Source organism: Paramisgurnus dabryanus, chromosome 2 (genome assembly GCF_030506205.2).
Source record: "Paramisgurnus dabryanus chromosome 2, PD_genome_1.1, whole genome shotgun sequence".
Classification (NCBI taxonomy): Eukaryota; Metazoa; Chordata; class Actinopteri; order Cypriniformes; family Cobitidae; genus Paramisgurnus; species Paramisgurnus dabryanus.
Window position 1 is genome coordinate 3,154,984 of NC_133338.1, and position 13,949 is coordinate 3,168,932.

The window sequence follows — 13,949 nt, forward strand, 5'->3', positions numbered from 1 at the left end:
CTGGGAAGAAGAAGACACAAGAGTTTAGCTGTGTATATGACACTGGCAGAGATTGCGCCACACAACAGATCTTGTGTAGGGAGGAGGACTTCACATTTTTTTGGGGTCAGGAGAAGGTGTTTTCTGCTGCAGTGAGTGACTTGAAAAAAATGGAGGAAAGAGGAATTGATGGTCTCTATGGAAACATTGTGAAGGAGACTTTGATCACTATAACTGGAGACAATCTAGGGTCACACAGCATTGGAGGCTTTACTGAAAAATGTAAAAGCAAATATTTCTGCTTCATAGACAAGAAATCTTTTAAGCGATCACCCACAAAATCAGATCCTGTTATAAACGTATTAAAAGTGTGCGGCACAACCATCATTACATGAGGAAATGACAGATGGGATAAAGTTTGACTCAGTTTTCAATCATCTAAAGTATTATCATGTTTACCAGACAGGTCATGTTTGGGCCATGACCTGTTTGAGGGTTTTTTTTCTGCTGATCTTTCTCTGTACATGAACTATTTGATGACAACTGAGAAACAACTCCCTTATTGCCAGCTAAACAGAATAATATCAAACTTTCAATACAAAGGCAGTGATGCAAGCAACAAACCATGTGAGGAAAGACCAGCTGGAGAAAAGCTTGGAGGTCATGCTGCTCAAAACTGGTGTTTCTTACGTCACTTACCTGTAATGATTGGAGACAGGATGAAAACTTCAGTTGAAGATGACGTTTAGGCATTGTGTCTTAAACTGAGGGAGGTTGTTGATCTGATATGTGCACTCAATCACCTCAATCAAATTTCATATCTTAAGATTCTCATTGAGGATTTCCTTCAACTAAGAAGCACTTTATTTCCAGTAAAACCATTACCTTGTCCACTTCCCTCAGCTCATCCTTTAGTTTAGTCCTCTTATTCGTTTATGGACACTGTGCTTTGAAAGCAAGCACAGATATTTCAAGCAGTGTGTGAGAAAACTGCATAACTTTAAAAACAGAACTTTGCCTAAAAGACATCAGTTACTACAAGCATATTTAAAAACTGGAAGTTTATTTCCTCCAATGCTTTAAATATGGGAAACAACAAAGTTTAATGATAATGTATAACAGATTGGCATTCAGAGCGCTTTCAGTTTCAGAGGCTTTTGTCATGAGGACACTCTTGAAACAGCATCTGTCACATATAAAGGCACACTGTATAAAAGAGACATGACCAAAATTACATGTGAACGTGGACAGTCTTCCAGATTACTATCCATTGACTCTGTATAATCTTTTTGATTGTCATCCATCATTCAGTGTGTTATAGGTAAAATAAAATAATGGACTTTATTGAGAGTGTGATACGGAGTGTGCTACCACAGCTAGACAGAGAGAAACTGGAAGTGGTTTTTTATGAATTGTTTATGATTAACATAGGTGTGGAAGGGCCAGATGATCTACGGTTTATAAAAGAAGATGATATTAAACATCTACTCACACCTGTCCAGTGCAGAAAACTTCTCCATTCCTTCAAATGTGGTAAGAAATTTAGTATACCTGCATTTTTTCTCGTTCAGTTGATTTAGATGAAAATGTAACATATTTGTGTTTGTGTCTCTACCTGTATTAATTTTTATGCAGATTCAAGACATTCACAATCAGCCACCTCTGCACTTGACTCCAAACTGCTGGCTGCTCCAGTATTTTTTTCCCTGACCCCATTCAAAGATTATTTCCTACTGATAACAGCAGATGGTGGACACGTTTCAGGTGGCATGGAGCAAAATGAGGCCCACTCTCAAAAGAGCTCTTGATGGTAAGAGACCGTGAGAGACATGATAAAAGTCATAGCTGATTCTGTAAGAGAACACTGTTTAAACCCAACACGCAAAGACTGCACAGTATTGGCCAAAGCTATAATTGAGGAATATTCTGAAAGTTCTTTAGACAAACTTGAGGATGGAGATATAACTGGGTCTGGCTACTTCAGTTTACTAAATCAACTCATGACAATGGTTTAGTATATCAATAGAGGCAATACACTTTCATGTCTGATAAAGCCCAGATGCTCGGAGGGATGTACTGATGATCAGCCTTCAGCTTCCAGATGTGCAAGACTTGATAGTTATGGATGTATTAGTTGGCACCCACAGGAATACCCACAGCAGCATCTCTTGAAGAAAAAGGGAATGAAATGTTGGATATATTGAGCAAATTAATCAATGACAATAACATATGTAAAGCAGTGAGAGGACATACATGCAGATCCACCCCCAGAATTTTCTCCTGTCTTGGAAGTTTTTACTGTCCCACTGTACTACTCTTGAAATGGAAAAAAGTGAAAGAAGCCCTGAAAGAGGACAGACAAGGCACTGATGGTCTTGCAGCAGTGTTAGTCATGATGTCTGATATCAGTGAGGCAGAGGACACACTTTTACCTTCTTGCTGATGTAAGTATTTATTGACTATAACTCATGCAGTAACCCAGTGGTTCTCAAACTTTTAAGTGTGCATCTGTGTGGCCCCTTTTCTGTACAGTGCATCCCCTCATTGGGCCCCCCAAGACAATTCATGACGAAACAATCTCTAATTGATGAATGTTATTTAAACCAAACCATTTAAAAATATTCAATGTAGCTCAGAATTTATTATAAAATAATATATTTCCAATTTTTTTTATAAAATTCTGGTCTGCCTAGCATAATCTGGGCGAATCACTTTTGTAAAGGTTTTTTGTGAACACATAACTCTGACAAGCTTATGCTCGAGTGTAACTGCTTTTTAAAGACTTTAGGGTGTTTATTTCTTTGTTCATCCACAGTAATTCTTGTAGCCAACCACAACTCTTGCTGCTGCTGAGGCCCAGCTCCCTTCCCATCAATCCAGTGCTCAATGTGGTTGGTAAAGCTTTAATGAAATAAAAGTAGTGTTGGCATAGTGGGCAAAGCGAATAAAAGCAGGCCTCCTGTTGAAGTGGGGCTTTCCATATAAAGTGCCATTTAAAAGATCACATTAGCACCCTTTTCAGTTTCCCACAGGACAATAAATGAAAGTTTTAACAGAAATGACTGAATCATTGTTTTATGTTTGATTATTGCAGGAGACACTGTTTTGTAGGTAAATAAGTGGATGCTGTCTATAGAAGGCCATGTTGTAATACCACATTCATCTCCCATGCCAGTTTTATGTATTTAATATTGAATTTAAAGTTAAAGCAGCCACAACATTAGAGTTTGTTCAAAGGTATTGCTCACAACACACGTACACACTTTTTGCTGCAAACTAATATAGGAAAAATGCACTGACCCAGTGAAGTCACAGAACTTTTTATTATTATGGAGGCTTCAACTTAAGCATTAAAAACAATTAGTTTACTATTCCTAAATGAGTTGGGCCATATAACACTTTAATTGCAAAACGTATCTTAAATGAAAAAAAAAATGTATGTTTTAAGTGCCAAAAGAATAATATATAATATTTATATCCTAAGAATAAAGCAAATCGATAGCAACAGATGAGCATAAAAAGCCTGATGTCATCAAGTAGAGGATTACCTTCAACTAAAGTACTATTCAGACGGGATTAGTTTGACATAGGAAGGTGAGGTAAAGCAAGTTTTATCAGAGCTTCTCAGTGATTTTAGTCCTGTCTAAATGCTCCATGTCAGTAATCATTACGGACAATGTCAGTAAAGATTACGGCAAATTTTACCTTCTCTAAAAAGGTCTGGAGAAATTACCTCAGGTAATACTAATCCAGTGCGAATAGACCAGCTCTAAATATACACGCAAATCGCGTCATTTCCTTTTAATTTGCGGGTTTCTTTTATATATAAAAGCGCTTAAAGAAGCATTTACTTGCCTTCTAGGCGGAAAAACAAGTAAGTGGCAAGTCAGTTCCTGAATAACACGACACAAACTTAAAAAGAAAGTCAAATTTGCTTCTCAGAGGCGCAGAACTGTTTCTGAAACTGATGTTCTCCCCAAACTGAAATTAAACACAGTGTTATGCGTTTTCCTCGTCTGTTTCATGTTGTTTGCACATCTGATATCAAGAAGCAAGGTAATGTGCACGTGACAACAAGAGGTGACGCGCTGCGCAATCGAGTTACCCCTCCCACTTCTTAATGTTTTACTGAGATTTTTAATCCCATCCGAATTGACCATTAATATTACAGACGTCCTGTGGTACAATTACATTAAGCCATGTATCCCTGTAAAACTAATCCTGTCCGAATAGGGCTTAAGAAGTCTGGCAAATGCCAGCGTCACTTTTATCATAAACCCTTTAGACGTGTGCAGCGGGCACTTGATTTGACATGATGCACATTGTTCACATGATGCATCGATTTTGAAATGAGGAACCGCACGATGCCTAAATGTTGTGACGAGCTTTGTATCTAAATTGAAGTCACCGATTTCCACTGCCAAAATTACTGTAATTAAAAAGAGGCTTTTAAAATCACTCCGTTGTTGTTTTCTAGTTTTCTTTTTCAAACGTGTGCCATCAAACTTTTGTATAAAAGCAATATCGCTCTCGGAGTCGTGTGATATACTCTAGCGCTATATCATCACGGCTGTGATTGCCTACTCTACTCGGCCTGCAGTCTCGTTCCCTTGACCTAATCATAGATGGAGCTTTTTCCATAAGTGACTGCTATATGTTTTATTAACCAAAAGATGGCGCTGTTTTCAACACCCTCTTTGAGGCTTCGAATCATGGTTTAAAACAGTAAGGGAAGTATCAGTGCTACATTTGAGGCTTCATTTCCCCATCACTACCTTCGCTCACACCATTAGATACCGTTGTTGGGCCGATGGGTGGCTCTATACAGCTTCATGCACTTTATCTTATTTCAAGTCTAGATCTCATTTTTAATCTGATTTTGTGTGCACCCATATTGTAACAGGTGTGGACATAAAACAGAAACAAACATAAATCCAAACCATAGAATCCACAATGACTGACAAAAGACAACTGAAACACAAGAGCAATATATACACATTGGTGAACAAGATAACAAGACACACCTGTGAAACAATCAACATGAGGACCAATGAACAAAAGAACTACAAAGAACTACAGACATGGATGATAAAGACATAACTTCAAAATAAGAGCACAGGGCAGAGAAACACAAGACATGGCTGTGACACATATGAATCTAAAGCCTCTTTAACCTGGGGAATAAATGAATCAATCTATAAATATAAACATTTTATATAACCTACAATGAAGCTGTATATAAATACACACCAAACACACATCAAACAGATCAGGTCCGTATATAAAAGGAAATGTGGGAGGAGCTATGACATCAGCACAGGTGTAACAGCTTTCAGTGAAAGTGAAACTAAACTGACGGTCAACAAGCTGCAAGCTTTTAAACTCTTTATCTCTTCAAGAAAGAGGATATTTGAGACTTTTAAAGCCGTACATGAACACATCTGAGACTCTTTCACCGGTAATATAATGGAAATATATGAGAATTTTCTTTGAACAAGTTTCTAATGTTAGTGTGCTGGTTCAGTAGAGTTTATAATTAACTAGAACACATTAGACAAAGTCTGATTAATGCACAAGTTAAACTAGTTGCTCTACTTTAATCTACAGTAAAATTATAATATGATTTTATTAAATCAAAGTAAAGTAAATTAAAGTTTAGTGTTTAGTGAGTAACAGTTTGTCAGTGAGTAACACGACTCAGAGTGAACCAGTAAGTACAGTATGTGAACTGAAGACAGAAAAACCTAAACGCTGTAAAATGTGATTTGTGTCGTGATTGTTTTCTGAAAAGCTTTAAAGAGAAGACGAACAATGGCAGAATCTTCACCAACATCACCAAAGCCAAGACGGACCAGAAGACGGAGTATGAGTAACCCTCCATGTAAGAACAACCCAAAACTCATTATTTATTATGTTATTATTGATTTAAGACATACTGTAAATAGTGTGTAAGTGATAAATGTTGATGATTTCCCTGTGTGTCTCAGCTCTGTCATCCTCCAGTGTTTCTCTGACTGAAGAGCTTCAGTGTTGTGTGTGTCTGGATGTGTTCAGTGATCCAGTCAGCACTCCATGTGGACACAACTTCTGCAGGATCTGTCTGAAACAGTGCTGGGACAACAGTCAGATCTACAACTGTCCATACTGTAAAGAAACATTCAGTAAAAGACCAGAGCTCAAGATCAACACAACACTTAGAGAGGTCACGTTGATCTTTAAAGAAAAGTTCAGTCTGAGAAGATCTGAAGTCCTCTGTGACGTCTGTGATGAAAGAAAACTGAAAGCCCTGAAGTCCTGCCTGATGTGTCAGACATCTTACTGTCAAACTCACCTGGACCTTCATCAGAAAATGAGTTTAAAGAAACACAAACTGCTGGATCCTGTGGAGAATATAAAGGACTATATATGTGAGAAACATGAGAGACCTCTGGAGCTCTTCTGTAGAGATGATCAGACACGTGTTTGTGTGTTTTGTACTGATGGAGATCACAAGAATCACAACACTGTTCCTCTAGAGGAGGAGAGTAAAGAGAAGAAGGTACGAGTTCATAACAACATTAATACATGCTTTATTCATCTGTTATACATATTCAAACAACATGATCTTTTGTCAGAAGATGATCAAATGTGTCTGTCTATAGACTCAACTGATGAAGACACAGACAGACATTCAGCAGATGATCCAGAAGAGAATCAAAAAGATTCAAGACATCAAACACTCAGCAGAACTCAGAAAAGTGAGTTGAAGATGTGAAATATATTTTTTTTTTTTCAATATTTTATTTAAAGTTTTCACATTATACAAAAGAACCCCCCCAGGCCAGCATAAAAAAAAATAAAATTAAAAAATTAAAAAAATGTGTTATAAATAAAACAATAAATACATGTATACAGACGCACATTATATATTAAATATATATGTCTAACAACAAGTATGCATGTAGAAACATACATCCACGTGTACATGTAAAAAAAAAAAAAAAAAAAAAGGAAAATAATTAACAATTCTTCCATTTGTTTCCTTGTATGAATGCTTACCAAGTTATGTAGAAACTAAAATTGTTGCGCTCTACTAAAAATGTTAAAGAAAAAGACAGGCAACCAATATATATGTAAGGCAGTCAAATAATAAGATTCAGTGATCATTATTCAGGTATTCAAAAAATGGCTCCCAAACCTGTAAGAATTTCTTTGGTTTACCAGCTATTTCGTATCTAATTTTTTCCATATATAGCACACTACTAAACTCTGTGAGCCATATTTCAAATTTAGGTACAAATTGCTTGTTCCACATCTGAAGAATGATCTTTTTTGCTATTGTCATCCCATACTGAACCGTCTGGATTTGATTACCACTGTAAGGCTCAAGAGAAGGGGCCCAACCAAATACAGCAACAAGTGGATCAGGGAGAAAATCTGTCTTAAGTACGCTGGAGTAGAAACTAAACACTTCACACCAGAATTTACTTAATTTGGGGCAGAACCAAAATAAATGGGCCAGTGTGCCTTCATTGGACTTGCATTTGATACACAGAGAAGATACAGATGGATATATAGAATGTAGCTTGGTACGGGAGTAATGCAATCTATGGACCACTTTATATTGGATCAGCTGTAAATTAGAGCTGATAGAGCAAGAACTAATGCCTTGGAGAACCTCGGCCCAGGTGTCTTCTGAAATATTTATACCTAGGTCATTTTCCCATGACATTTTCAAAAATTGTGTAGAAGGAGTCCTAGAATTAACAAAGTATTCAACAAACCTAGAGATCAGGCCCTTAGTGTCCAGATCAAAAGTTAAACAGAAATAGAGGTGTTCAGGGGGTTTGTAAGTTTCAAAATTAGAGATATTACTTTTAACATAATTCCGTACTTGTAAATATCTAAAAAAATGAAAGGGAGGTAATCCATACTTTTGTCTCAGTTGGGCAAAAGAAGCAAATATATTATCAACATATAAATCTCCTACAGATCTGATTCCTTTTTCCTTCCATACTGAAAATATTTTATCCATTTGGGAGGGGGGAAATGTGTGATTGCAAGTTATAGGAGTGAGGGAACATATCTGAGGGAGTTTAAAGAACTTTCTAATTTGGTACCAAATCTTGAGGGAACTCATAACCATGGGGCTTAATTTCTTATGCCTTCCAATCGGTCTGGTACTTGCAAAAAGTAAAGCAGGAAGAGAGGAATCTTGGATATCCTGTTCAATAGCAAGCCAGGCAGGCGTAGTGGCATTCAATTCACCAGGATACGCGCTTCGCCAGTACATTAAGGCTCTCATATTAGCTGCCCAATAGTAATGTTGAAAACAGGGAAGGCCCAACCCTCCTACATCTTTTGTTTTACAGATATGAGTTTTAGATATACGATGGGTTCGGTATCCCCAGATAAAAGGCATGATCACACTATCGAGAGTTTTAAAAAATAACTGTGTTAGAAAAATAGGGACGTTTTGAAACAGATAAAGGAATCTAGGTAAAGTAACCATTTTAATCGCGTTAATACGGCCAATCATTGTTAAAGGGAGTACTCGCCAAGTCTCTATATTACTCTTTAGTTTATCTATCATACGTTTGTAATTTGTTTCATATAAATTTTTATAATGTATGGGCACTGTAATACCAAGATATTTTAATTCGCTTACAGTTCTAAATGGGAGATTGTTAATAAAATTGGAGCCTAAAGTATCGTATAATGGCATAAATTCACTTTTCTGCCAATTGACCTTATATCCAGAAAGGGCTCCAAATTCTCTGATAAGGTCAAACAAAAAAGGTAAAGATGTTTTGGGGTCTGCAAGAAAAAGAAGGACATCATCCGCGTATAAAGAGATCTGGTGCTCTATACCACTCAACATTACAGGAGATATACTAGGGTGATTTCTGATACTTATTGCCAATGGTTCCATTGCAAGAGCGAAAAGTAAAGGACTTAGTGGACATCCCTGGCGGGTACCACGGTGAAGAGAGAAAGAAGCCGATGTATTATTGTTTGTAAGAACAGAAGCAGAGGGGCAAAGATACAGCATTTTAATCCACGAAGTAAAATTTTGTCCTAATCCGAATTCTTCTATAGTGCTTAATAAATAATTCCATTCGACACTGTCGAATGCCTTATAGGCGTCCAGGGATAAAATAGCAATTTTGTCATGTTTTCCTTTGTTTTTATACACAATATTCATGAGTCTACGCACATTATGAAAAGAAAATCTCCCAGGAATAAAACCTGTCTGATCCTCGTGTATTACGGAACCAATGCACTTGTTTAACCTATTTGCCAGAATTTTTGTAAATATTTTAAGATCATTATTAAGAAGGGAAATGGGTCTATAAGAGGAAGGGTCCGTACTATCTTTGTCTTTCTTTAAAATCAATGAAATATTTGCCATGTACAGTGTTTCTGGTAACTTTTTATTCTCAATAGAGTTATTAAACATCCTTAACATTAAGGGGGCAATTTGATCTGAGAATGCTTTATAAAATTCAATGCAATAACCGTCGGGGCCAGCTGCTTTCCCATTAGGAAAATTTTTGATAGCTGTGAGAACTTCCTCCAATGTAATGTCTGCATTTAAACTTTCTCTCGCCTCCTCATTAATTTTAGGGAGGTCAAGAGAACGAAGAAATTTGGTAATGTTCAGTGAGTTTCCATTACTTTGGGAGGAGTACAATTCTTGATAGAATTTCTGAAAAACATTATTTATTTCAATTGGCTTAGTGGTTAACACACCAGATTTTGACTTAATAGCATGTATGGCTCTGGTAGCTTGTGCAGACCTAAGTTGACGTGAGAGTAATCGATTAGGTTTGTCCCCTAATTCAAAATGTTTCTGCCTGATTTTTAATAAGAGAGAGCGGATTTGAGTAGACAAAAGAGTATTGTATTCATATTTTAATTTCATAATACGTGTCAAAGTTGAATTAGATGCTGTAAGTTTAAACTGCTGTTCTAGAGTTGACAACTCTGTCTCAATCTCTGACAGCCTTTTGCCCCTCTGTTTTTTCAGATCGGCTTGAAATGCTATAACGTGGCCTCTAATGACAGCCTTAAGAGATTCCCATAAAGTTGAGTCTGATACATCCCCCTTATCATTTAGAGAGATGAAATCCGCTAAATGAGCATTGCAGACTGTTTTAAAATTGTCCTCATTTAACAGGTTGGGGTTAAAACGCCAAGCGTAAGGGGGTCTTTCTATACCAAAATCTACTGTTATAGAAACCGGGGAGTGATCAGATATTAAAATATTATGGTATTTGGAGGATAAAATCTTAGAGGTTAATTTGAAATCAGTTAAAAAAAAATCTATTCTTGTATATGATTTATGGACATTAGAAAAAAAAGAATAATCTTTGTCAGTGGGATGATGAAGTCTCCAAATGTCCATTAGATTTAAAGAATGAATTAGATTGTTGAGAACAGTAGTTGAGTTGGACGGTTTGGAAGGGCTTTGTGAGTGCCTATCCAAGAAAGGGTCTAGGACACAATTAAAGTCCCCACCAATAATGAGGTGAGTGGATTGTATATCAGGTATAATGCTAAAAACAGATCGAAAAAAATTTGGGTCATCAAAATTTGGAGCGTATAAATTCACAAATGTGACATGTTTTTCCAAAATAGTACCAGACACAATGAGATAACGACCATTAATATCCTGTTTAGTAGATAAGTGTTGAAAGGGAATGTTTTTGCGTATTAGTATTGACACCCCGCGGGCTTTTGAAGAGAATGTAGAGTGGTACATCTGGCCTATCCATCTACATTTAAGTCTGTGAGCTTTGGAATGTTTAATATGAGTCTCCTGCAGAAATAAGATGTCTGCATGCAGCGTGTTTAAGTGGGTAAAAACTTTGGATATTTTAACTATATTATTTAAACCACGCACATTCCAGCTCAGAATATTCAAATGTTTCTTAGGGATGCTCATCAAGGCCTGGTGTAAAGTAAAATGAGTGGTGAATTGAGCACAACCATCTATATTGTTTCATAAAGAAAACAAAAAAGTAGATAAACATATCTAATACAGAAATAAGCTGGCAAAAAGATAAACCCGTGACATCGCTTTTTAAACATAAGCGATAGTCAAAAAGCCCCATTACAACGTGGGATCGCTGAACTGAACACAAAAGAATAGATGAAAAAAAAGAAGAATCTACAGTCTCTCCGTAGCGAAATCAGTAAAGAGCTAACTGTTCTTCAAAGCAATCACATGTCGCTCCGTCTCCACTCGATATTGACAGGAGATAATAACTTCGTATGTAATATAGTTGTTAATGCGTAGGAATTCACGTATACGAACATATAAATATGCAAGCCCATATGTGTACAATAAACACGAACCTAACTTTTTGTCCTGACTTTTTATAGCAGTGTATTACACAAGGCTACCAACTTCAAGTCGTATTTACCACAACCGGACGTTACCAGCGTACTTCCATCACACTGTAAGGCTGTCAATGTAGGACTCAGCCTCTTGTGGAGACGAAAATATTTTCTTCTTCTTGTCGTGTGTAAGGATAAGGCGAGCAGGATAAAGGAGACCATATTTTATTCCTTTGGCTCTTAGCTTCTCTCGAGCTCCGTCAAACTGCTTGCGCTGGGATGACACTTCTGCTGGAAAGTCCTGAAAGATGCTGATGCGGCTCCCATTAAAAGAGAGAGGGCTCCGGATCCGGGTGAGGCGCAGTATTTCAGTCTTAACCGAATCATGATGTATCCTGGCAATCATTACTCGCTGTCTGTTATTTACGACGGGACCGATGCGGTGAGCTCTATCAACTTTTAAACCTTGCAGGAAGTTGGATTCTCCAAGCAGAGTGGACAAAAGTTCCGTAACAAATCGCGTCGGGTTGCCTTTCTCAATATTCTCTGGAAGACCGGCTATCTTGATGTTCTGCCTGCGAGATCTGGCCTCTAGGTCCGTTAGCTTGGCTTTCAGAGAAATGTTGTCCTGAGTTAAATTAGAGCAAAGCTGCTCTAAATGAGAAACGCGGCGCTCGTAGTCAGTGCTAGCCTCTTCCAGGTCCGCAATGCGAGTGGTGTTAGCGGCTAATGCAGATTGCACTCCTGCCAGGGAAGCTTCCAAGATATTAAACCGAGCATTCATTGAGAAGTCCATTTTTCGAATTGCTAAAAGAATAGCTCTGGGAGAGGCCTCTTCTTCACCGACCGAAAGTTGAGAAGCTTCGGTGTTGATGAGCTCATCAACCGACTCGCTTCGACCGCTACTAATAGGGTCAGCAAGCGCCAGCTTAACTGTTGAGTCTTCCGTCGTGTTGACAGCCGGGGAAGAAGCCTTTTTGACAGTCTTTTTAGACTTATTCATCTTTAATGCATTAGCTTTGCTAAATTATGAAATGAAACAAGAATTACGAAGTTTTAAGTAGTTTTATCAGATAAGTGTGACGGAGCTGAATTGAAATACGTCTTACTCCATGTGCTGCTCTCTAGCGCCCCTCGAAGATGTGAAATATTTGATGGATGATAATGTTTTGATTTGTCTTATAAATAAAGGTGATGAATTGTAATGAAAAACTGATTTCTCAGAGAAGCAGAGAGCAGGAGAAAGCAGCGAGTGTTGAGGTCTTCAGTGATCTGATCAGATCCATTGAGAGATGTCAGACTGAGCTGCTGGAGATGATGGAGGAGGAAGAGAAAGCAGCAGAGAAACAGGATGAAGGTCTCATTAAAGATCTGGAGCAGGAGATTTCTGAGCTGAAGCTGAGAGACAGTGAGCTGGAGAAGATCACACACAGTGAAGATCATCTTTATCTAATACAGGTCAATGTCTCTGTCTCTGTCTCTGTCTCTCTCTCTCTCTCTCTCTAACCCCATTCACACAGACCTTTGGTCCCAGAAAATACCTGTAAAATTGCCAGACAAGCGTCTGCACAAACTCGTCCCGTTAATCTTCTGGGATCGTTGCCGGAAAGAGGACCTAGTCAGATCAACATGATCTCACAAAGTTCCGTGGGATAGTCACGGAATTTTTTGCTCATTTTTCCGTGGCATTCTCACGGATCTCCGCATATTTCCGTGGCCCTGCCACGGACTTTCTTTTCCGTGGCATTCTCACGGATTGGTTACTCAACTGCTTTTTCCTATTTTCAAACCATTGTCGCTTCGGTTTAGGGTTAGATTTGGTGTTTGCATTAGTTTGTCACTTTAAGTATTGGTTTATACTATTTTTTCTGATGTATTCTTTTATATTTTCTAAACTTTAATCAATTGTTGCCTGGCGTTGGGGTTAGAGTTGGGTTTGGGTAGGGATGTCATTTATGTAAATCTAACCCTAAACCGAAGCGACAATGGTAAGAAAATAGGACAAAACAGTTGAGTTACCAATCCGTGAGAATGCCACGGAAAAGAAAGTCCGTGGCAGGGCCACGGAAATATGCGGAGATCCGTGAGAATGCCACGGAAAAATGAGCAAAAAATTCCGTGACTATGCCACGGAAATTCGTGAGATCAGGTTGAGTCAGATATATGGATTACCCTCTGTGTGAACAAGAAGCCAAAACAATGGCGTAATGGGCGTGTCGTAGTGAGGACGCAGGTGTCATCACAAAAAAAGTTATGGTTCAGCTACTTAAAACGAGAGATAACATGCATATAAACATTCACCACGAAAAATGTTGCAAACTAGATTGAAGCAATTATCAGGAAATTATCAATGAGACGCATAAACAATGACGCACATGCCGTAGTGAGGACGTGCGTGTCATGGCAACATGAAGTTGGTTCAACTCTTTAAAATGAGGGATTTACAACATTCACGACGAGAAATGTCAGCAAACTGGACTGAAGCAGATTTCAGGTAAGTTAGCTTGTCACTTACTGCATTGAAACGGAGATCATTCAGCAGCATAAAAGAATATTGCGTCACGTGCTCATTTGAGCTATAATAAACGAAAATACCTCATCCCAACAAGATATATCGTTCAGCTCCTCAAAATGTGGGTTTTAAATGC

The 13,949-nt window shown here is 38.0% G+C and overlaps 1 protein-coding gene and 1 long non-coding RNA gene across 2 annotated transcripts in view; both read left to right on the top strand.

Moving 5' to 3' along the window:
• The first annotated feature begins 1,421 nt into the window (after nt 1–1,421).
• LOC135783693 (uncharacterized) lies at nt 1,422–2,911 on the top strand. The gene is made up of 3 exons (XR_010545740.1): nt 1,422–1,512; nt 1,615–2,423; nt 2,795–2,911. It is a non-coding gene; the product is annotated as an uncharacterized lncRNA (long non-coding RNA).
• A 2,399-nt stretch (nt 2,912–5,310) lies between these two features.
• LOC135783452 (E3 ubiquitin-protein ligase TRIM39-like) overlaps nt 5,311–13,949 on the top strand; it is a 33,821-nt gene continuing 25,182 nt past the window's right edge. Inside the window, exons 1-5 of the mRNA XM_065294179.2 lie at nt 5,311–5,437; nt 5,771–5,860; nt 5,967–6,517; nt 6,621–6,716; nt 12,526–12,759. Of these exons, the coding sequence (XP_065150251.1) occupies nt 5,791–5,860; nt 5,967–6,517; nt 6,621–6,716; nt 12,526–12,759 (951 nt within the window). The 5' untranslated portion in view covers nt 5,311–5,437; nt 5,771–5,790. The remainder of the gene's footprint in view (nt 5,438–5,770; nt 5,861–5,966; nt 6,518–6,620; nt 6,717–12,525; nt 12,760–13,949) is intronic.